Here is a 25,315-nt window from a genome sequence, read left to right as displayed (position 1 = left end):
ATTAATGAAGCCTACTTGTATCTAGACAGATAAATCTCAAAAGGTAAAAATGCAAATTGCAGAAGTATATATATATATATATATATATATATATATATGTGTGTGTATATATATATGTATATATATAATATATATATGTATGTATATATATTATATATATGTATGTATATATTATATATATAATATATATTATATATACATATATACATATACATATGTATGGTTTTACAGTATAGAAATAATATTGGGTACATATATGTAGTAAAAGGACTACATAGTAACTTCAGAACAATAGCTACCTCTGAAGAGAGAACACTGGGATTATGTTGGGAGGAGGCTTTGAGTGTATTTGTTCCATTCTGTTTCCTTAGATACCTAAAACAAACAGGGCAAAATGTTACCATCTGTTAAATTATGTGAAATGGGAAAGTTATGTTGAAGTATGTTTTCCTTTCTGGATTTTTTGTATGTCCTAAATATTTCATGGTTAATTTTTCAGAGAAAAAAAATGAAAATTAGTTGCCACAAATAGAATCTATAGATGTGCCACTTGCCACAAATAGAATCTATAGATGAATGTATATCAAGTATATTAACTATCAAAATGTTAAAGTTTGTGTGTGTACCACTTACAATTTTCTCATGTATGCTTTGGGAAACAGTAATGTAAGGTGTTGCAAATTAGCAAGTGCAGCTAACTATTAAGCCAGACAGCAGGCACTCTTAACCCTTCACAGGGCCTTGAATACAGCCTATCACCATCTTTCTCTTGTCCCTTTTGCTCCCACTCATTGCTGAAGGGCTTTCCATTATCCAAGGTCTCCTACAAGCACAGTCTTAAGTAATGATGTCTAAATCAACTAGTCTAGGTATGGTCAGGTATGCATAATGATGCTCTAAATCATCAACACCAGGTTAAATCATGCTCATTATCTTTTGTTGGGGAAGGCGGAGGAATATATTGTATACTTTTTAGACACATTTCCATCAGAAAACAGTCAAAATAAAAAGGGATATGACTCATCTAATGGGAAAAAATTATTTATATGGACACATTTCTTAATAATGTCTGAAAGGGGCACCGGGGTGGCTCAGTTGGTTAAGTGTCCGACTCTGGCTCAGGTCATGATCTCACAGTTCATGAGTTTGAGCCCTGTGTCCAGCCCTGGGCTGACAGCTAGGAGTCTGGAGCCTGCTTCAGATTCTGTGTCTCCTTCTCTCTCTGTGCTCCTCCCTCGCTTATGTTCTCTCTCTCAAAAATAAATAAACATTAAAAAAATAATAATTTCAGGTAAAAGAAGTATTACTCTAAATAAATTCATCGTTTAAAATACTTCAATTACAATACATTTATTTTTAAGTGTATTTTGAACTCATTTTTCAAATTTTTCAGTAATTGATAGTAAATTTGTGTTCCTCACATAATTCTGCATATTGTGTAGCTCTGACAAACAGTATGAGCAGACTGTGCAGTCATTCTGCCTACATTTGAATTCTTGCCTATCAGGGACTAACTGTGTGACCTTGGACAGGTTACTTAACCTCTCTGGGCCTGTATCACCTCATTTGTAAAACAGGAATGATAATAGCTCCCTCCTCTCACAGTGAAAAAACTGCTTGGGGACTAAGTGCTTTATAAATGTTAGCTTTTATTATAATATAATAATTATTGTTTTTGGTTCTTCACTTGTTTTATAAACCATATTTCTTTCTGCTAAATTAAAAGTTTGGGGTAGTGAATTAATCTTTGAAAGTCAGAATCCTTGTTATTTCAAGTTTTGCTTAGTAGATATTTGAGGAGAAAATGTTTTTCTACTTACAACACAATTTGTATGCCATTTCCTAGCAATACCACTGAAGGTATTTATGTTTGGCAACAATGATCTGGGGACAGTGTGAATAAACTTGATTATTATAAATATCTGTGCTCTTATCCAAGTGCATTTGAGTTGATCACATCTTTATCTGACTAAACTCTTTGCTGAGTCATTGTTTCTTAGATGGAATGTTATTTTTAGTAATGGATCATTATTCTCCCTCCTTATCTGGGATTGTATCTTCCTGGCAGACATTAAGGGCAAATGTGAAGAGCTCTTCTGATGCATTATTCAGAAAATCAGAAACTAAAGTTGGTTTATATTAAATACAATTGAAATTAAATAAGAAGGATGCAGTGTCTGTGTAGGCAAGATTTTCTGCAAGGGAAAGAAAATTTTTCTTTTTTTTATCTCCTTGTATCATTTTAATGCTGAAAGCACCTGGTTTTTAGTCAGACTAAAAGATATCCATCTCCTAGCTTAATTGTTAATTCCTTTAACTCTCAATGATCCTTCATGTCATTTTTAATATAACTATAATTTGACATACAAATATTTTTCTCTTTGCTTTTTAAGATGACTTAAATGGTATTTGTTTATTTATTTGAATTTAAATGTTAAATTTAAATGTTAAAGTTTTAGACGTGGTGAAACATAGAAGAGAGTGAGGAATACAGGATAGGGCAAGAGAAGGAGTTGGGCAAAGATAGGGTTTCAGGAGAAGTTTAGGGCTTTACCAGTGAATAACACTAGAGGATTTCCCCCTCCCTGTAGGCAAGGGGTTACGCTGTTACCCCTACATCAGTCAGTCAATGGCTACAGGCCACCAGCACTCTGCAGGGGCTAACTATCCATGTTGAAGACCTTATCCTTTTTGCTAGACTTCCACAATTCCAGTAATCTTTGTTTCTGTTTCTCCTCAGTCATTTACCAGCCACATATAGACCTGTTTCATCAATATAATTTCAAACTCCAAAATAATTCTGTCTGATCAGAGTCAACTTCCTGCCACTTCTGCTCTTTCTCTTCCCATATCAAGCCTGCCTTCACCTTCACAATGACCTCTGTTCCCTCTCCCCACTCCCTTCTCAGCCCTCTGTCCGCTCCCCTCAATATCACTTACTCCCATCACCAGTCTGGACCACATGACCAAACATGACTCTCAAACCATCATTCTTCATTTAAGATACACTGCCCCCCCATCATTTTTTCATTGGTTCATTTGCATAGACTGTTTCCTCCAAATGGAATGCCAGTTTCATCTTCTTGGCCCAACAAACTCCTACCTCCTTTCAAGAACTATCTGAAGTGTCTTTTCATCTGTGAAGATTTTTTTTATTTCCCCTAGCAAGAGTCCAGTGCCCGAGCGGGCATTTGCTGTTTGTTCACTTCTGCTCATCCATTTTACTTTCTCACCCTCTCAATTTCTTTTTGAGGAATTAAGTCTTCCCCAGTGGATATATTCTTACAGGAATGTAATGAGAACCTTTGTCTTCCCTGAATAGACCCATTATACTTGCCATGGAGTCTGGAGCAAAGAGGGGAAGATCCTAAAAGGACTGGATTTCAATCCAGTCCTATAGCAATATCTGTCTCTGCTTCTAGAAAGCTCTGATTCCTGAGACCTACCCCAGTGAGTTTATGAGTTTCAGTGGCCTCCCAATAAGTTGCTTTTGCTTAAGTCAATAATATTAGGTTTCTGTTGCTTACAAAGAAGGCTCCTATGCTCTCACAGTGCCTTATTACAGAGTGCCTACCACATGGCATTGTAGTTTTTGGCAAACATGTCTATCTCCACTGCCAGGCTCAAACAGTGTCTCCATCATCTTTGGAAACACAATATCTAGCATTGTGTCTAACACATGATAAATATTCAATTCCTACCAATTAAATGGACAAGTAAATGTATGAATGACAGAGATTAAGTTGTTTCCAGCTCTTTCCTTTTCCATTAATATCTGCAGCAAGCGAGCTCTTTTTGTTCCAAAGCTTTGCTTTGGAATTCATTATCAACAAGAGGATTTTTCTTGAATGCCACAAAAACAGGTTATAGGGATTAAAGAATAGACTTGATTAGAGAATTTTATAGATGAAGGGTCAGCAAGAGAACACATAGAATTCCAGTTCTCCCATCATCTTACAGAGAGGTGAGCTGGGTCCTGGGATTGCTGGACACATGGAAAGTCTACCTACTACACTGCCTACCTAGAGTATATTCATGATAAAATGACCTTGTCAGAGGTGGACTACTTGGGCACCCAGCTGCCTGGGCAAGTCAGATGTCCAGCACCTGGAGACCTTGGGAGCCAATGGGAAATTACATGCCCTCCTATTTTTAGAAGGTAACCACTGATCTGATAGGAAGCTGAGTTGGGTGCATCCCTTCCAGTAGGAAGAAAGAGCAGCTTGTTTTCCATGTAATCCAGAGTTGGCATCTGTATTAGTTTGCTAGGGAGGTCATGTTAAAATACGACAGGCAAGGTGGCTTAAACAACAAAAATTTATTTTTCACAGTTCTGGAGGCTGGAAGTCTGTGATCAAAGTGCCAACAGAGTTGGTTTCATTCTAAGGCATCTCTCCTTGGCTTCTCAGTGTATCCTTACATGGTCTTAGTGCCTGCATCTCCCTGATGTCTCTTTCTCTTCCTATAGCGACACCAGTCATATTGGATTAAGATCCCACCCTAATGGCCTCATTTTAACTTAATCACCTCTTTAAACACCTTATCTCCAAATAAAGTTACATTCTGAGATACACTCAACATATGAATTTAGGGGGACACAATTCAGCCCATAACAGTATTCAAGTTAGGTATGAAATGATAATTAAGACTGCGGATGTAATAACATGTCAAGAACTTTCTATAAATTATGTCTCTGGCAAACACTGAAATACAAATCCATCTAGTTGAAGTACTTCCCATACTTGCTGCTCTCTGGCACACCTACTGTGCCCTCTTTTACTCCTGATGCTCATTCCTACCACCACTCAGGTTAGCTTCGAGCCCTTATCAGGAAAGAACAACAGGCATCCACTATTTGGCTGTTGAGAAGACTCCAGATTTGGGGCACCTGGGTGGTTCAGTCGATTGGGCAGATTTTTGACTCTTGATTTTGGCTCAGGTCATGATCTCACAGTTCATGAGCTCAAGCCCCACAGTGGGCTCTGTGCTGACAGCGGGAGCCTGCTTGGGATTCTCTCTCCCTCTCCCACCACCTCTCCTCCCCTCTTTCTGTCTCAAAATAAATAAATAAACTTCAAAAATTATCTTAAAAAAAAGAAGAAGAAGAAGAAGATTCTGGATTCAAGAAGGTTCTTTACGTCAAGTTCAGAATAATATCCTCGAGTCATTTCCTGACTATGATTTCCCCAAATTTGGAAATTGTTAAAGCATAAAAAGGAAATTAAAGTGTTGTCAAGAGAATTTTATTTGATAATTGAGCCCTCTTATTGTAAAGAAAACTGTTATTTCAGTACATTTGGCAAGTCAAAAATAAAATTACAAATAGAGGTAAAAACCATGGGTGGAAATCTGTAGTGGTGTATCATTTCTCATATGTATGTGCATGCAGAGTCAACCTTTCAAAATGGATTTTTGCTCTTTGAAAGCATGATAATAGGAGAAATTGCTATTCAAATCAAAGATTGGTTGGTTTTTTTCCCATTATTTTTCCTCTTTAGTCATGACTATAGATAACATATAACTCAAAGCAAAAATTAGATACTAAAGGTGTCTGGTGTTACTGAATTGATTGGATACTTGAAGCATTTGAAATAATTGCAAATTAACTTTTAAGTTAAAACAATTTTTTTAATTTAAAAAAGAAATTGAACAACTCTGATGGTTTGTCAGGGAGAAGAAAAACAGGAACCACTTAAAGATTTTTGTAGTCTTCTTAATGAGGCATCAAACCTCAAAATGCCTCTCTTTTTAAATGGTTTCAGGCATGTTTCACCTAATCAGAGGTTTCACTGAGTGTCATAATGGACTTCAAGAGGCACTGTGATGTGGAAGGGAGTGTGAGTGTGTGTGTGTTGCACATGTGCACATGCACTGTGTGGGTGTAGTAGGAGCTGTAAAGCTGACTCTCCCTCCAAATAGCTTTCTGCATCTGTAAACTGATGACAATGGTTTGAAAATTGTGAAGTGTTATATAAGTGTTTGAGAAATATTATTGTAGCAGGTAAAATTTCATTTCTTTATTTAAATCCTATAAAATTAATTCTGAGCCCTCTTCCCAACACGGCAAGTTGTTATTGGTACTCTCTCTGTGTGTTTTCCCCAAGGTCTCAGAAAGGTTGTTGGGGAGGAGGAGGGAGCCTTGGGCAGAGCAAAATTTTCAGGGAGATTTTCTCCTCCAATCCTAGATGCACATTGGATATCTAGGCGATGTCCATTTCTCGGTCCTCATATTCTCTTGGAATCTTATAGCTCTAAGGTTTATGGGCCATGTTCAGACAAGGGAGTCTGCAAGATGAGACCTTGGTGCTCAGATCATTTCTTTAGAGTACACCAAGGAGCCCCTTCCCTGAAGACCTTCTGTCCTGCTTTGTACTTGTGGAACCTTGCATCGCTTTCCCAGACTGGGGAGCGTCCTTCTCCTTCCTACCATCAGAAGCATCTTTCTATCTCCTCCACCCTCCAGACGCTTTAACAAAAGACAGGAAGAGGATACTTTCGTAGACAGCTTTTATCTTCTGAACAAAACCAAGGTGATCTTGAAATGCAGAGGTTAAAAAATAAGGAGAGTGTAAAGGAGGAAAGGAGGTTTTTTCAGTTGGTTTTTTAATTAAATTGACATAAGTCAAATTAATAGAAAAACAAATCCAATTTTATATGGGTGAGTAAGGCTTATAAACCATCCTGAGGAAGTAAGGGACTAGGGCTTCAAAGGGAAGGAAGACAATTCACAGGAAGATGGGAAGAGCAAATGTTTGATAAACAAATGATTTTCATGCCATGTAGAGACAATAGGACAGGGAGGAATTGGAACAAACATGACCTACCAACTTCCCCTATCTTACCACACCTAGCCCATACTCTGCATGGTTATCTCTGGTGATAGCTATCTTCCTGGACCAGGCCCTCTATCTAAATTCTTATGGGCAGTTAAGGGGGAGGTAAAAAGCTCTTCTTGAGTCTTTCCAGCCTTGAATGTCTTCAGCTCAAAATAATCCACATGCCGAAATGACACATATTAGGGAGGTTCATCTGAACCCCCTCATAAGAAAAACCCAAACTAATATGGCAGCACATTATTTTAAAAATATAAAACATGGGGCACCTGGGTGGCTCAGCTGGTCAAGTGTCTAACTCTTTATTTCAGCTCAGGTCATGTTCTCATGGTTTGTGAGACTGAGCCCCATGTCAGGCTCTGTGCTGACAGCATGTAGCCTGCTTGAGATTCTCTCTCTCTCTCTCTCTCTCTCTCTCTCTCTCTCTCAAAATAAATTAAAAAAAATAAAATATAAAACATAAAAATGATGTTATTTTTCCTTGTTTGCCCATATATAGTAAGAAAGCAAGCAAAGAAAAATTTCACAGATGAAGGAGACCAGCTGTTTAAGATGGGCATCAAGATTCTCCAGCAGTCTAAAAGCCAAAAACAAAAAGCAGAGTAAGTCTTTATCCAGTTATTTAAGCCAACTTAAATTCCTGGCTGAGAGAAAAGAACAATTCAAAATCTCGTTTGTTGTTAAAAGCTTATTGGGATAACAAATATGTTTATTTGCCCATAAGCTTTTGTTTTGAAAAGGATCAATTGATGTTTAAAGAATCCTACAAATTACCAGCCTAAACAAACAGAATTGTATATGAAATTGTGGTCCCTACACTTTAAGTGAAATGCAGAGTTAAGGCAAGAATATTCTGTTTTGACTTTTATTTATTAGGTATTTCAAATAAAATAAAATCTGTTATTTGAATTAGAGTGGTTGTTTTAGAATGCTTTATTCTGCCTAACTCAGCATTTATAGAGCACTTTGTGGTTTTCAAGGCACTTTCATGTATGTGATTCCATTATATCCCAGAACAGCCTTATGAGTTAAGAAGAGCTTCATGTTCCCCCTGTAAACAGCTGAGAATAGAGATTCAAAGATGTGAGTGAGATGATCACAAGTACACAGCTGGGACGTAACCAAGCTGTGGCCACATGGTCTCACTCCATGTTCATCATTTCTCTTTTTCCTTGTCTACTTTGTCTGATGGGGAGGAAGAAATATCTTGTCCCCAGAGTAGAGGGACGCAACATGAGGTCACCCCTCAAGTCTCTAATTAAAACCTTGGGATCGAATCCTAGCTATGGCATTTACTGGCTGTGTTATCCTGGACAAGTTACTTAACCTCCCTGTGCTCTGGCTAGTGCAGTCAGGCTCTTAGGAGGATGCCCAACACATAGTAAGCAGAAGATAAAGATTTGTTATTTTTATCTCTAGTCCTCTAAATGGTAAGAGGAAGAAGGTGTGGGAGAGAAGAAAACAAGTGTGTCCCGAAGCAATAATAATAAAAAGAATGGACTCTGTAGCTCCAACTAGGAGACATCTTCTGTTTTCACACAAATTGGGCATACCAGCTCCGGGGAAAGCAGCCCAGTGCTGTGGTAGCCGACCCTAGACAGGGCAGCAACAGAGCTCCTGAGTTCTTTCTTAAAATTCAAAGCTTCCCAAAAGAGCATAAGAGTATAGAGGGTAAAGGGGCACTCGACTATAAACAACCTCCATTTATTAAACTCCTTCTTTGTGCTAGTTATTGTTCTGGGTATTTATGTATAGAATATCATTCATTGCTCACAATGATATTAAGAGTCATAAATTATTATCCCCAAATTATACAGGAGTAAATGGAAGGTCAAAAATATTCTGTAATTCTTCCAAAGCAGCAAGAAAGGAGGTAAAGGAGTTGGACCTCTCTCTAGGGAAAGTTAGAAGCTCCTTATAAGAGCAAAGGAAACCATCCCCTACAAAACCTGGGTGTCATGCTGAGCATGTCTGGGGGCTATCATGATGAGTATGGGGTTAAATCAGACCCCCCAAAATACAATCTGGCCTGCTATGGAAGTCTGCTCATTCATGTGCTCACTGAATGAAGGAGTAAGAATTCTCAACCCAGCCCACCTAGATGAGAGAACAATGGAATTCTGGAAAGGGGCTGGTCCCTCAGATTTCAGGTTAATAGCAGATGAGCCCAAGATGAAGGCCCACTGGGTATACCCTGTTAAGTTCAAGGAAACCCTAGATTCAGTCTAAAGGGACAAAATCACCCTTAGAAGCTCCCAAGTAACTATCCACTTAACCTTGATGGGTGCCTTCCTCTTTGGCTTAAAGAATGGGGGGAAACCCCAGCTCTGAAAGCAGACCATCCAGCAGTGCAGGAACTTACATGCCCACCTAGGTGTCATTCAATCTCAGGCTATTCTTGCCTAGCCTATCCTTGCTAAAGAGTTCCAGAAGAGCAGCTTTTTTCTTTCTTTCTCTCTTTCTTTTTCTTTCTTTCTTTCTTCCTTTCTTTCTTTCTTTCTTTTTAAGATTTTCTTTTTAAGTAATCTCTACACCCAGCATGGGGTTCGAACTCACAACCCCAAGATCAAGAGTCACATGCTTCATCAACTGAGCCAGCCAAGCACCCCAAGAGCAGCTTATCTTTGCAGTCGCATAGATACATGAGAAGGTGCATAAAGCTGAGTCCCCTGACCCTTCCCAGTTGGTAGATAGAGAACTGAAACCAAATCTGTTCACAGCAAGAGACTTCAGGAATTTGTGGGCAAACTGAGTGAAATTCCTTCAGTTATCAGGATGGTCAAGCCAATTACATCTAATATAGCCATCTCTAAGATTCTGGTCAGAGGACAGAAAAAACACCCTACTGACCACAGAGGAATCATTTCTCTCCCATTCATTCCTCTATCCTATGCCCTCCTTGTCCACCACTTCTTGTATAAGATAAAGGTGCTACCAGTCCTTTTGGCTCATCGACACCCACATCTTGACCCCATTCATTCACTAATTCATTCAGCTACAAATGGTCAGTAGTGCTAGAAGTAAAGATGTTAAGCGAGCATATGTCAGGGAGACACAAACCTGTCTGCAGGAGTCAAGAAGCCTTGGAGACAGCCGGAGTTAGCTGTCATTAAGAATTACTCTCCATTAACAAAGAAGATTTGGAAGTAAGCTGCTGCCCTATGCCAGGTTTCTAATGTATCCTAGAGATGCATTTAGTCTCCTTCTTCCCCAGCACCTACCTTAGCATCCAATACCAGATTTAGAAATTTTCCAGATACCTAACTAAACTTCCTTTTGGGGATCTGCTAATGCTGCCCAGTTTCTCCTACATTTTCCATCTTGGGGATTACAGCCCAGATCTTAATCCTACCTAATGTACCAACAACTTTCCTCAGCCCTGGGTCCTGCTTCCAGTATTCCTTATGTCACCTTGGACTTTCCTGACAGGGGACCAGAGACACCTAGAGGAATTGATTTTGCAACCTTTTACTGCCCCCTGGGATCAGCAAAGGCTCCTGCAGCCCATCTCAAGTTTCTCTGCCCTGTTCCATGTTGGTGCCCTTTAATCCCAGCAGGCTATGTGGTTGCAGCAGCAAACCATGTGACAGAAGGGCTTCAGGGAATCTGTGTCCTGATGTCATGCCTGCCCCGGGATGCCAGACATCTGTACTCACTGGCCTTTGAGACCTTCTGTCTTATTTGCCTTCTGGTCCCCAGAATCTCAGCTTGCTCTGACCATGGTTAATCTCTGGCTTCTTTTGTTTCACTGGAGTGTATTCACTGTGTTGGCATCCAGAACCCTAATGCCTATGTAGCTATCATTCAGTCCAAGCCCATTATACCCTGCTCCAGCCACCAAGAACAGATTCGTTTAGCATTGGCATGGACAGGCGGTACATAAAGCTGAGTCTCCTGATCCTTCTGAGTTTGTAGTAATGGTAGATTCGTGTATTTGTTCCTATATTGGAATCAAGGTCACCAGTAGAAGTTGCTTTCTTGTCTTACCGGTACCAAAAAGGAAATTATAAAAGTAAAAATAAACCCCAAAAGTACTCTCTGTCTCTGACACAAGTTTTGACCTTGAAAGGCTCTCCATCACTACTTGTTATACACATCAGGTCCAGGTGATTTCTGACTGGGATTCAGAAAATACAGTATAAGGCAATCCTATGGCATCTATCACTAAGCTTTCACACCATTTACCCACAAATTACAGGAGAACAATTGCCATGCTATGAAACTTAGAATTTATGCAATTGTCATTGTCACCGTTGTCATCATCATCATCATAGTTAAAATTTTTTTAGTGCTTACTATGTACCAGGCACTAATGCCAAGCACGTGTTTTGGAGTATCTCACTGAATCTTCTCAGCAACCCTATGAAGTTAGTGCTATTATTATCCCTACTCCATAGATGAGAGAAGCACAGAGAAATTAAATAACGTGCCTGAAGCTCCCACACTAACAAGTGGTAGACACAGATTTTGAACCAGGCAGTCAGACTTTAGAGTCCTACTAACCATCGGGTTTTATTTGGTTATTGTTTTTCCACATGGTGCTGAAGAACATGTTCTGTTTTAGAAAATTATTTCAGAATATAAAGGGACTTTTGTTTTCATGATAGTAGCTCTCTACATGTGACATTCCAGTTTTGATTATTTTTTTATTGGTTTTGATTATATTCTTACATATTTCAGAGTTCAGTTTGTAAAATAAATACTCCTATAATGTGGGTGGCCATGGGAAAGTTCACTTTTAGGACAAGGGCCTCAATATTTCACTTCACTTGGTGAATAAGCTTGAAGCATATTTCTCCTTTTTAGCAGCTTCACTGTTTGTCAGATATATTTGAAATTGTCATCTTAGATAATGTAGGGCTGGAAAAAAACCTACTGGTCTATAGATGTGATGGACTTCAGCTAAATTTTATTGTTAGCAGCAATGACAACTTGGTCCTACTTGTTAGAAGTAGTCTGAAGGAGGGAGCAGAAAATTTCATTTTTGATAATCAAACCTCTACCTTCATATTTTTTAAACAGAGCCTATGTATTCTTTGCCAAAGCAGCTAACATGGGAAACTTGAAAGCTATGGAGAAAATGGCCGATGCTTTGCTATTTGGAAATTTTGGTATGCAAAACATAACAGCAGCTATCCAATTATATGAGTCCTTGGCTAAAGAAGGATCATATAAAGCCCAAAACGTGAGTTTTGAACAAAAAGTAAACCTTACATAGTAGATAAATGACATGTGAAAGGAGTTGGGCAATAGTATTCCCACTCTACCACATGAACACAGACCTAGGGAAGTTACTGTAATGCACTGAAATAGTAGTATCGGCGTAGGGACATAGCAAGAGCCCTGGGCAAATTCTTCCAGTTACATAGGTAAATGTCAGGAATGGAACAGAACTGCTCTCTAATTCAGCCTCCCATCTTAGGTCCATGGGTGTGTTTTGAAATAATTTGAGAACTCCGAACCCCTAATATAGTTACATTTAAATTTCCTTTTCTATTTTACTAATGCATTTCATTTTATTCAAAGAATAACATAAGAATTTCATAAAGTATCTGGAAAATAGATAGATAGATAGATAAATAGATAGATAGATAGATAGATAGATAGATAGATAGATAAAGCAAGCCCTTCGCAAGCCAACCATTCTGACTCAACTACTGATAGGACTGCTTTATATTTTTGCTTGGCTTCTTCCTCATGCACCTCTCTTTTTACATCATCTTAATCATAACACAAATGCATATATAATTTTGTTTCTGGCTACTTTCACTTAATGCTACACCAAAAGCTTGTTTTCATCTTGTTAGTCTTTTTAATGAAAACATTTATTTCTGATTACAAAAGAAATTCATTCTCATTACAAAAAAAAAAAAAAGTCTGAGAATTCAGACAGTATAAAGAAGAAAGCAAAAGCTGTCTAAAAACCTTTCCTCCCAGAGATCATTTCTGGTATCATCCAGTAAATTATAGAAGCTAGACTTTGGAGTCAGAAAGACGTAAATTTTAATTCACTCTGCCACTTGCTTATTAGATCCCTCCTTAACAAAATCCTTTCCCCTTCTACACTCTCTAGTTGTGTTTCCCTGGTAATCTAATAGGAGTAAAATGTTAAGTTGTTTTTAAGTAGCATTGGTTATGATTGCAATGACTTCTGATTGGCAAACTCCCTTTGTACTGGGGCAAACAAACTAAATTAACTGTAAATACCTGATGGTGGTAGTGATTCTCATGAGAACCCTGGACACTGTACCTATGATATCATTAGTTGAGGAATGAAGATCCTGAACCCACTCAGTATGGATCTCACCTCCTGGAGTCTGAGTCATCATCTGAAGGACCAAAGACAATGGCTGCTGGAAGACTGTGTGAACTGCAGCAAGAACTCCCACAGAAGGGAAGGCCTGATGGTGCCCTGCTGGGCGACCATCATTCCTGTGCTGTATCCACCTGAATAGACTGATGGCAAATGTAGCCTATGAGTCTCTATGTTTGTTTTGTTGAACCAGAACCTGGGCCAGAAGACCCCTGATGGGTGGGACAACATCCCTAATTTTCATCTCTGGAGTTAGGATATGATAAAATGCTAGATACTATGTCCATCTGGTTCACAGCTCTATCTCTAATAAGTCTGCACAGTGCCTGGGACAAGAAATATATGTTCAATGTTGAACCAATTAATGATGAATGAGTTAATGGAATTATTAACTGAGGATTAATTAATTAATTGAGGATTAAAGTAATGTATGAAGGCGCTTAATTCCATACCTGGAACTTTGTAATCATTCATAATAAAGAAAGGATATAAATATTATCATTACTCCTACTATTATTATTATTCTAGAATTTTCCCATAACGATGTAGAATTTTCTTACAAAAATGAGATACTTTAATTGCTATTTCTTAATCTCCTCTTTACTCACTAAATAATATGCCATAAACATCTTGCCATATAAATATATATATATCAACATCACCATTTTAAATATCTGTATAATTTTAATTAATTTAAGTTGTTGAATACGATCTTTACCCCAATTAAATACAAAATATTATATTTACAAAATATTAAACAGATTTATAAATGTTATAATAAAATATGAGAGTTTTAAATTTTAATTACCCATATTTGGTTAATCAAAAATATAAAGTTCCAAGACAGACCAAATGTTACCATCATGTCCAGCACTAAAAATGATATCTCCTAGGGGCACCTGGTTGGCTCTGTAGGTTAAGTGTCCAACTCTTGATTTCAGCTCAGGTCATGATCTCAGGATTGTGAGATAGAGCCCCACAACGGGCTTTGCACTGATAGGGTGAAGCCTGCTTGGGGTTCTCTCTCACCCTCCCCCATACACACATACATACATGCTCTCCCTCTCTCTCTCAAAATAAATAAATATTTAAAACTGATATTTCCAAATTCCTTTTCAAACTAGTGAACAGGTACTTTATTTTTCAGTGGGAGTATTAATTAGTTAATTAAGCCACTAGTTGTTTTGTGGACACCTACTCTGTAGCAAACATAATCCTAGTTGATGGGTAGAAAAAGACTAATAGTTCACAGTCCTTATGGGTCAATTTGAAATGTAAACATATAATTGAAGCACAATTTATTTTTTAATTTTTTTATTTAAATTCAAGTTAGTTAACATATAGTATAGTCTTGGTTTCACAAGTAGAACTCAGTGATTCATCTCTTACATATGACACCCAGTGCTCATCCTTGAAAGTGCCCTCCATATATTATGCTAAGCAGAATAAGTCAGTCAGAGAAAGACATATATCATATGATTTTACTCATCTGTGGAATTTGAGAAACTTAACAGATGACCATAGGGGAAGGGAAGGAAAAATAAGATACAAACAGAGAGTGAGGAATACCGTAAGAGACTCAAATACAGAGAACAAACTGAAGGTTGATAGGGGTGGGGAGTTTGTAGGGTAGAGAAAATGGGTGATGGGCATTGAGGGGGGCACTTGCTGGGATGAGCACTGGGTGTTGTATGTGATGAATCACGGGAATCTACTCGTTAAGTAGACTACACTGTATGTTAACAAAGTTGAAAAATTAATTAACTAATTAATTATTTTTTAAAGTGCCCTCCGTAATACCCATCACCAATTTAACCCATCCCCCCACCCACCACCCCTCCAGCAACCTTCAGTTTGTTCTCTGTATTTAAGAGTCTTTTATGGTTTACCTCCCTTTGTGTTTTATGTTATTTTTTCTTCTTTTCCCCCCATGTTCATCTGTTTTGTTTCTTAAATTGCACATATGAGTGAAATTATATGATACCTGACTTTCTCTGACTTCTCTGATTATTTCTCTTAGCATAATTCACTCTAGTTCCATCCACGTTGTTGCGAATGGCAAGATTTCATTCTTTTTCATCACCGAGTAGTATTCCATTGTGTATATATACCACCTGTTCTTTAATCCATTCATCAATCTATGGATATTTGGGCTCTTTCCATACTTGGGCTATTGTCAATAGCACTTCTATAAACATTGGGGTGCATGTGCCCCTTTGAATCAGCATTTTTGTATCCTTTGGATAAATACCTAGTAGTGCAATTGCTGGGTTATAGAGTAGTTCTGTTTTTAATTTTTTTGAGGAACCTCCATAATGTTTTCCAGAGTAGCTGCAGCAGTTTGCATTCCCACCAGCAGTGCAAAAGTGTTCCCCTTTCTCCACATCCTTGCCAACATTGCTTATTTCCCGAGTTGTTAATTTTAGCCATTCTGACAGGTGTGAGGTATCTCATTATGGTTTTGATTTGTATTTCCCTGATGATGAGTGATGTTGAGCATCTTTTCATGTGTCAGTTAGCCATCTGGATGTCTTCTTTGGAAAGGTTTCTGTTCATGTCTTCTGCCCATTTCTTCACTGGATTATTTGTTTTTTGGGTGTTGAGTTTGGTAAGTTCTTTATAGATTTTGGATGCTAAGCCTTTATCTGATATGCAAATATCTTCTCCCATTATGTTGGTTGCCTTTTAGTTTCCTTTGTAGTGCAGAAGGTTTTTATCTTGATGAGGTCCTAATAGTTCATTTTTGCTTTTATTTCCCTTGCCTCCGGAGACATGTCTAGTAAGAAGTTGCTATAGCCGAGGTCAAAGAGGTTACTTGCAGCACAATTTAGATAGACTACAGTATAAAATGCTTCAGGCACAGAAAAGAGTCTAACTGGTTCTTCCAGAACAGGTAAGGAAGGCTTGTAGGAAGAAGTGACATTTCTACCCAGTCTAGAATATTGGATATAGGCAACATAAAAGACTTATTTGTCTCTATTTATTTTTTTAATTTTTTAACGTTTATTTATTTTTGAGACAGAGAGAGACAGAGAATGAACAGGGGAGGGGCAGAGAGAGAGGGAGACACAGAATCTGAAATGGGCTCCAGGCTCTGAGCTGTCAGCACAGAGCCTGAAGCGGGGCTCGAACCCACAGACCATGAGATCATGACCTGAGCCGAAGTCGGACGCTCAACCGACTGAGCCACCCAGGCGCCCCTATTTGTCTCTATTTAAATAAAGCTTTTGATACAGAGTCAAACTACTACTCCCAGAAAATAAATTCCAAATTAACATAAATCATACATAAAACACATGGATATCAGAGCTGAATTCAGTATATCACTCCCCATACTCTAAGTAATGTGGTTCCAGCCACAGATCACCCTCTAATCCCTGTTAATTGACCCTGAAATTCTTGCCATGGGTTTGAAGGAGAATCAGGTAGGAGAATGTCATTGGCTGAGTGCTAATCTGATGCCAGGAAGAACAGATCTAAATGCATGTCTGTTGGCCATGCCATCTTTGTAGAGAAAAGCAAGCATTGTTGGGACAGTGTTCTCAAAAAAGTGCAGTTGCAGACTTCAGCGTGGTATGGTATGGTAACAGGGGTTCTGGAGTCAGAAAGTTTGACAATATATGAATGCAGATTCTACAACCTAATGAGCTTCCATCCTGTTCATTCTTTCAGTGTCACTTCTCTAAACCTTAGATGTCCCAAACCTGAAAAGGGAACTGATAAGAAGGCCACAGTACTTTATAAGGTTGCTGCAAGAACCAAACAATGTGTACACGATCCCTTAGCAGATGTTAAAGAACACTAAAGAATAATGTCGTGTAACACTTTTAGTCCTAACAGCTTTGTCTTTGGAGTCAGTCAGTCCTGGCTTTACATCTCAGCTCCAATACTGGCTCTTGTGACCAGCACTCTCTGAGTCTCAATTTCCTCCTCTATAAAATGGGATAATATCTGTCTGATATATGTGTGTGTTTGGTCTCAGGAGGATAAGAAGATAGAATATGAGTGCAGACAAACATCACCTGAAAGGCTGAGATTGACCTGATACGCAAATTTCAACCAAACTGTTTTATTGAAATGCTACAATACTAGATGGCAAAAAGTCTCTGTCCCAAGCACTTCCCATGCTCTCCCTGACATCCTGGACACTCTTATTCCTTACTCAGACTCCCCCTCCCCTCCTGACCTCCCCATGATCTAGTGGCCAAATTGTTAACAACTGGATGAACAGGGAGCTTACAAGACCCTGGTCTAGTACTACAGCTGGATTGCTGGATTCTATTCTGTAATTTTGTTGTCATCCCTGTCATCGCTATAAGAAAAGCTGTTTCCAGTAGCAAGTCTGCTTAAAGTCGATTTATGTCCTTGTACAAAGAACAACTAAAGAGATTCTGTGCTACAACTAGTTCAATGACTGCAACTAGGATGGCCACAGGCCACATTGACTACAGCTTTCTAATAGAGAGTTAACAGGCTAACAGGCTTGGTGTCCACCTTTCTTCTCAGGCTGTTTGTGCCACCCAGGTACAGGAATCCTGCCTGCACTCTTAGCAAATATTTCTGGAAACTGTGAGGACAATTTAGCAACAGCAATGTGGCTAAAGAAGCTGAAAACATATACTAAGAATGGCAATGAAAGAGAATGAGAGGGATAGAGATAGATAATGAAGAGTATGAAGACACCAATCTCTGGGGAACAAACGAAGAACAAACAGAAATAATGAAGTGTAATAAATGGAGAGCCTAGGGTGCCAGAAATCTAGCAAAGACCTGAATTAACAAAGAAAAAATGAAAAAGAGATGAATCCATATTATAAAGTGGTAGTAAGGGGTCAGGGGAAAATATAATTTCAGGCTATGTATAAAGGGAAGCTGGATAAAGGAAAAAAGGCATAATGATTTCTTTCACGTACTCTGAATGGCTTATCCCACAAAATTCCAAATTGAAGGAAATTCTGGTAAGAGCAACAAAAGCATTTATCAGTATGAACAGAGTTTTTTATATTAATTTTCAAAGAAACTGTACCTTCCAAATAATAAGAACTGTTAATTAACAGAGTAGTCTTCATGAAAATGGTGGAAATTGAGGAAATAGCAAACAAAACTAAGTCACACACTAGAGGATGTCCTTTAAGATACTGTACTATATACCAGCTGAGAGTAGGTAAATTGTATCACTTTTATTTCTGATTCTCATTCAGGAAGCAAAAATTCAGAATTAGAAAGATTCACTCTTAATATCAATGAATAGCTTCAATAGGAAATTTGTCAATTTGCCAACAAGAAGGTAGGGTTAAACCTCATTCCTTTAAAAATCACAAAATAGGGGCACCTGGGTGGCTCAGTCGATTAAGCAACTGACTCTTGGTTTCAGCTCAGGTAATGGGTTTGAGCTCCTTTCAGGCTCTGTGCCAGCAACGTGGAGCCTGCTTGAGATTCTCTCCCTCTCCCTCTCTTTCTGCCCCTCCTCCATTTGTGCTCTCTCTCTCAAAGTAAATACAAACTTAAAATAAAATAAAAAAGAATAACAAAATAGATCATCCACGTTGTATCACCTTAAAACTTAATTTAATTGTGATAATCTCTAAATGGTGGTATTATTTGTAATCATTTTCTTTCTAAAAATATTTTACTGGGTTTTATTTATCTAGGTTTTTAAATTCATGGGTATGTATTATTTTGATATCAGAAGAATTACTTAACACAGATGCATGTACTTCCTTAGTTATGTAGTTCAAAAAATCTTACTATGAATGAGAAAATCCATTCTATTATGTAAAAATAACTTTAATTGATATATTAAGGAGGATATAAGTGACTGTGTGCTTTTCCATGCTTTGTAATTCTAGAATAATTCTATCTCAATGGCAAAGATTTCACATATTTTCATTTATTTTTGGATGTGAATTATAGAGGTGTTTTCTAGAGGGACTGTACTTATTAGCACTGTTCTTCTACTGAAAAAAATCATTTTTAGTATCAACCTAATAATCACTTTGATAATTTTAGGATTACCTGTGTAGAACATTTCATCTTGACATTAATGCTCTTTTTGTATTAAGGGTACAGATAGGATCTGAGTTGTTCATTAGCGTCGATTCAAACTTTCGTTTGGTATGCAATTTGAGCTAAAAGTAATGATCTTGGATGCTTTCAAGCCTTGTGCAGTAATTAAAGAAAAAATGCTTAATCTTTTCTCTTTTAATAATAATCTCCTATATAAAAAGTAAAAGGATTATGTAAAATCAAATTGTTATTATGGAACCTGAGTAATTTGCTTTGAATATAATAAAATATTCTCTATTCTTAACTCATTCCACTCAAATCCCAGCTATTATAACAGTTTCTTACAAACCAAAGCACAATTGTTGAGTTCAGAATCAAGTCTTAACAAAACTATTTTGCAGAGTTTGACCTTTAAAAGCCACTGGAAGGGTCATTGATGTCATCACTATTATATAGCTTCCTTTTTGACTTACAGCATTTTTGTTTCTGGATTAAGCTTGAACCATCCTATAATTCATCTCATTTCATCTCAAATATATCTCAGAAGACAGACCAAATCCTAAAACTGTTTATTGTAAAGTTGTTAGGTGACAATGCCCAAGTGTAAAGGAATAAGACAGCACTGGCTATAATTAGCATATTCACTACATGAAAACCCAGAACATCTTTTGTCTTCTTTTACTTCTGGAAGGAAGGAAGGAAGGAAGGAAGGAAGGAAGGAAGGAAGGAAGAAAGAAAGAAAGAAAGAAAGAAAGGAACTTGGACACGGGTCCAGAGGTCATGAACGATCCCTAGAGGTTTGGCTCTTGGGCCCTCCACTGTGCTTCCAGTTGAGGGGCAATCTCAAGTGCCTTAGGCCTGTGGGCACAGAGTCTTGGCTGAGATCCAAGGGACAGCAGCAGGGATTTCTGCCACAGTGATGGTGAAACAGTGTGTGCCTTACTACAGAGGTGGTTGCTTCTTGTAATAAAAACAATATTTACGTAGAAAGCAAAAAAAAAAAAAAAAAAAAAAAAAGGAAGGAACTGAAGGAATTTAGTTGAGTCCTCCAGAGAGTTAATTCAAAATCACCCATTGTTATTTCTCAGTGAAAGAGAGAGGGAATGTGCCTTTGGGGCTGGTTTTAAAACTGCTAAAATCATTGTTTTCGGGTCTTACTTTTTAGAATGAGCTTTATACAGAGAAAGGCTTCCCTCCCCAGGCACAGAATGGAAATTTAACTCCCACACAATCCACAACTCACAAATTTCTTCAGAATCAGGCCAAAAAGTGTGATAAGCTGTGCACAAAATTATACACTTTTGGTGAAAGTATTTTAAAATACAAGCTCAACTGAATAGAATAGTATCTTTATTTACTTATATAAAGGTCAGTATATTTGTTTACTGTTAAAATTTCTAAATATATAAACCAGTTTCTAAATTCAGCAGAATCAAAAATTGCTAAGAGTTGCAAGAAAAATAAAAATCTAATATTGACTAAAGACATCCTTAATAGGAGCCAGTAAGGCCATTTTAAATATAAACTATAAGGGTTAGAGAAGTACCAGGATTCCAGACACCTTCCATTTGTTATAACAGCCTTATGGTCAACTTTCCAATAAAAAGATCATGTTTGAGACTAAAGAGGAATTGGTCGAACCATAGATTTTTTTTTTCAGTGTGTGGATTAAGTAAATTACACAAATTATACTTATAAACCACATATTACAGCTATTGTGCTTTGATGAACTCTGTAGTCAGTTCTTTAATTTAAACAGTAACATAGTTCTTTGCCTTTGAAATTGTAATAAAAGTTTAAGAAAATATTCATTTTCTGTTTGGAATGAATTATCAGACTTCGTGGTGTCTTCATTTTAGTGAGACATTTAACAAAACCCTGCATGATATTTTCATAAGCTCGGTGAAACAATGGAAATGTGGGCTTTGATGATAGTAAGTAAAGAGTAGACTCATGGGTTGATGCCAAGGTGAAAGCAAGTCTATGGCAATCCACCAAAGGATTCTGCCTATGACTTTGTATTCTTCAATATTTCATCAACTATTAAGTTGAATGGATAAGACCAGATTATTTTTAATATAAAGCATGGAAAATTATATTATCAGTGATATACATAAGAGTGTGGAATGAACTCCTAAAAATGGTGACAGGAATTATAAATTTCCAAATGAGTAGAATCTTGAAAATATTAGGAACACCAAGACAGACTTTTACAATTATATTATGACAAAAAATAGTGTTATGATTCTGTCAAGAAGAGGTGCAAGGAGAAAAAGTGAGAAAGTAAATGACCTAAATGTAAATGACCTAAGTCATCTACAAAATAGCAAATGTACATGTACATATAATGTATGAAATATACAAATTAACCGCAAGTGGTAGCAATTTATCAAGAATTATAATGATGACAAGTTATGTGAATAAAACAGCAAAAATAATTAAAAGTGGTTGTTTATGAAGGGAATAAAGAGTAGCCAAGAAAGGAGCAGGACATTGATGTCTATATTTTAAGCCATCAGAAGTATTAAAATTGTCATTGTTAATACAAACACATGTATTTTTATTTTTTATTTTATTTTAGAGAGAGAGAACATGTGAATGGGGGAGAGGGGCAGAGGGACAGAGAGAATCCCAAGCAGGCTCCACACTGAGCATGGAGCTGACACAGGGCTCAATCCTACCACCCTGGATCATGACCTGAACCAAAATCAGTTGGACACCCAACTGACTGAGACACCCAGGCACCCCTGTATTTTTAAATATATTAAAATTTAATTTAGATACTAACTTTCTCCACAAGGAGGAATTGTGTTTAAAATAAAAATCGAATCCTCTCCAACTAAAAAGAAACCAGCTTCTTTGGAAGATGTCAAATTCTGGGTGTGGGACAAGAAATGTACAAGATGCTCTTGAAACATCTTATTATACAAGGGGTCATATCAGTATAATACAAGGTGCCATATAATACATTATGATAACAAAGAAGCTGTCAGAAAATACCATGGTCATGACCAAAGGACTGAGCAAACTCAAAATAGGCTACTACTATTGACTCAAGATGTAAAAATTGAGCACTAACATGAATAATTACCACAAGGGACTGACATACCTCAAGTATACTAAAAGTCATTAATTCATAATAATTAATAACTAGAATGAAGTGAGATATCCCCACATTCTTCTGGCTTTTGTAAAGCATTGTTGTGATTTTTTTTTTCTCAAAAATGGCCACATCAATTATTTCCAGTCCCATATACTATTTCAACACCCAACCAACATAATCAAAAAATGGAGTCTATCTTCCCTCCCTCCTATTTTCTACTACCTAGGGGAGATTCTTGACAATTTCAAACAGTAGAGTTTGGTAGAAGTAATGCTACATTTCCGAGGGAAGTCATAAAAAGTATACAGTGCTGCTTAGCTCTTCCTCTCAGGAAGCTCACCCTTGGAAGTCAGCCACCATGCTCTGAGAAAACCTATACTATAGGAGAGGCCACATGTAGGTGTCCTGGCCATCAGCCTCAGCTAAGGTCTCAACCAATATCCAGTATCAACTGCCAAACATACATATGAACAAGTCTTCAGATGATTCTAACCTCCAGCCTTTGAGTCTTCCAACTAAGGTCTCCATATGGTGGATCAGAGACAAAAATGCCCACTCTTGACCAAATTATTGACCCACAGAACCCTTGGCATAATAAATGGTTGCTTTATGCCACTAGGTTTCAGAGTAATTTGTTACACAGCCATAGTAACTGGAACAAGGATATTTATATTCAGAATTAAAGGGTAGAATGCACTTCTCAGAAGCACCTGAAGCAGAGTGCAGCAAACATCTGTTTGGAGTGAGTTCAAATTTTTTGGCCCAATCCTGTTGCATCCCTGGGTACTGAGAGAACTTACAAATGATGTTATTGCCAACTTGTCAGTGATTTTGAGTGACTGAAGAGGGCAGAAAAGAAGCCACAAGGCTTGGAGGATGTAAAATTCTGCAAATTACGAATAGTGCTGGTGAGTTTAATGGTAAAATTCCCCATCATATTTTCAAAATGTTTGTTTTTGAAAATCCCAGAAAATGAAGCAGTATTATTTGCCAAGCAGCATGAGTTCACTAAGAACAATCTGTATTAAGCAAACTCTATTTTACAGGGTTGCTAGACTAAGAAATCTGAAAAATGTGGTAGAGATGATAATCACATATTTTATCCATTATAAGACATCATCGACTGTAAGTTATATATATTTTAAAATTTAAGTTATTTAATTATATAAATGATGTCAATTAAAGTTTAAAGTTTTCTTACTAGATTTTTTGTTTTACTCTTATTAAGAATGCTATTTTAGACATTCTAGACATAGATTTCCATCAGATGTCAGTCTTTGATTATATAAAAAGGTAAATATAAGTAAATCAAGGTGCTCCAAAATTCTTCTCATTCAGAATCTAACTGAATCAGTTTTCAACTTAGAAAACTTCCTTGATGACTATCTCTTCTAGCATATCATTCTCCATACCCTTAAGAATGTCAGTAGTGTGACATTTCCTCAGGGAGTGTTCCTCGATTACCTCCAGGATTTCTTCCAAACTACTGACTCATTCTACAACTATTAGTGCTGACACTTTCCAATTTGACTAAATTTATACTTTTATCTTTTCTTCGATTGAATCACATGTTGCTAGAAGTTCAGTTCGAGGTTAGCAAGAAGTTTCTGACAATGCTTGATGCTGAACACCTTAATTGTAACCCTTTGTGATAAATAAACTGGTCACAACAGCTTTTCATTCATTAGTTTTTCATCTATTCCTAGGGATTTGGCAATTTCTCCTGTGTTTATTGGGATAACTTGGCTTGTAAGAGCCATTCCTTCTGCACATAGTTTAGTAACAAAAAGTAATGTAGTTTTATCTACTTTGGGGTACCTCCTTTTCTTTAAAAACTTGTAACTACTTTGTTTCCACAGGGCCATGACAGAAATATGGCATCCACAATATAGACCAGATTCAGAGAACACACAAGATGGTGAATATAATCTAAAATATATCACAGGAGGAAGGCAAAATAGGGAATCTTTGTAGTAGAAAACACCAGGTATCAAATAGCTACCCTCAAGTGTCTAACAGGGCAGAAAGTGGTACAAGAAGGAATTGATTTGTTAGGCACCAAATTACCATACAGTTTAAACAACTAAGTCCTAAGGAACAACTACAATACAGAGATTAATTTTGGTTACTGTGTGTCTATTAACTTAATAAACTTCCCATCAACAGAGATGTCCGCTTGTATTGGTTAGGATTCTCTGAATTTCAAGTACAGAAAATTCAACCTATCTGGCAAAAGTGTGATTTATCGACTCATTTAACTGTGAAGTACAAGTTATAGCTGCTTTTAGATCATCTGGATTCAGAGGCCAGAATGATGACATCAGGACATACATTCTTGGTCTCTGGGTTTTCCTTTTCTCTGATGGTTTTATTTTGAGTGGCTTGACCCCCATGAAGGCAAAAACAGTCTCCAACAAACCTAGGTATCATTAGCCTTTCTATCTGGAAGTCTCCATGAAAGGTGCCAGATTAGGTCACAAAACCACCCCAAATCACTTACTGCATCCAGAAGGAGAATAATCTGATTGGTTGAACCTGTGTCTAGTGACACAGGAGGAGGAGGGTGAGGAGCCCTGTTGAATCAAATGAACTCAGAATGGAATAAAAGTGGTTTCACAAAGAGATCCAAGCAGACAAAAAACAGCATACCCTGACCACATCTACATACAAGATTTTATATTCAAAATCATCCCAAAGAAAATTAAAAAGCAAAAAAATTAAAAAGTTATTTTTAAAAAATTATCACACAAAGAAAAAAGCTAATTTACTTTTAAAAATAGAAATGATGAGAATTCAAGCTGGTGCAGCCACTCTGGAAAACAGTATGGAGGTTCCTCAAAAAACTAAAAATAGAACTACCCTACAGCCCAGCAATTGCACTACTAGGCATTTATCCAAGGGATATAGGTGTGCTGTTTTGAAGGGACACATGCACCCCCATGCTTATAGCAGCACTATCAACAATAGCCAAAGTATGGAAAGAGCCCAAATGGCCATCGATGGATGAATGGATAAAGAAGATGTGGTATATATATACAATGGACTATTACTTGGCAATCA

At 37.4% G+C, this 25,315-nt stretch overlaps 1 protein-coding gene across 10 annotated transcripts in view; it reads left to right on the top strand.

The window, feature by feature from the left end:
* The window catches only part of SEL1L2 (SEL1L2 adaptor subunit of ERAD E3 ubiquitin ligase), a 121,734-nt gene that overhangs the window by 52,483 nt on the left and 43,936 nt on the right, over positions 1 to 25,315 (top strand). For all 10 annotated transcript variants that reach the window (XM_053201340.1, XM_053201341.1, XM_053201339.1 and 7 more), the window contains 2 exons: positions 7,333 to 7,435; positions 11,856 to 12,018. In XM_053201340.1, the coding sequence (XP_053057315.1) occupies positions 7,386 to 7,435; positions 11,856 to 12,018 (213 nt within the window). In that variant the 5' untranslated portion in view covers positions 7,333 to 7,385. The remainder of the gene's footprint in view (positions 1 to 7,332; positions 7,436 to 11,855; positions 12,019 to 25,315) is intronic.

This window comes from Acinonyx jubatus, chromosome A3, assembly GCF_027475565.1.
Source record: "Acinonyx jubatus isolate Ajub_Pintada_27869175 chromosome A3, VMU_Ajub_asm_v1.0, whole genome shotgun sequence".
Taxonomy (NCBI): domain Eukaryota; kingdom Metazoa; phylum Chordata; class Mammalia; order Carnivora; family Felidae; genus Acinonyx; species Acinonyx jubatus.
This window is presented reverse-complemented; position numbering and strand designations above follow the sequence as displayed.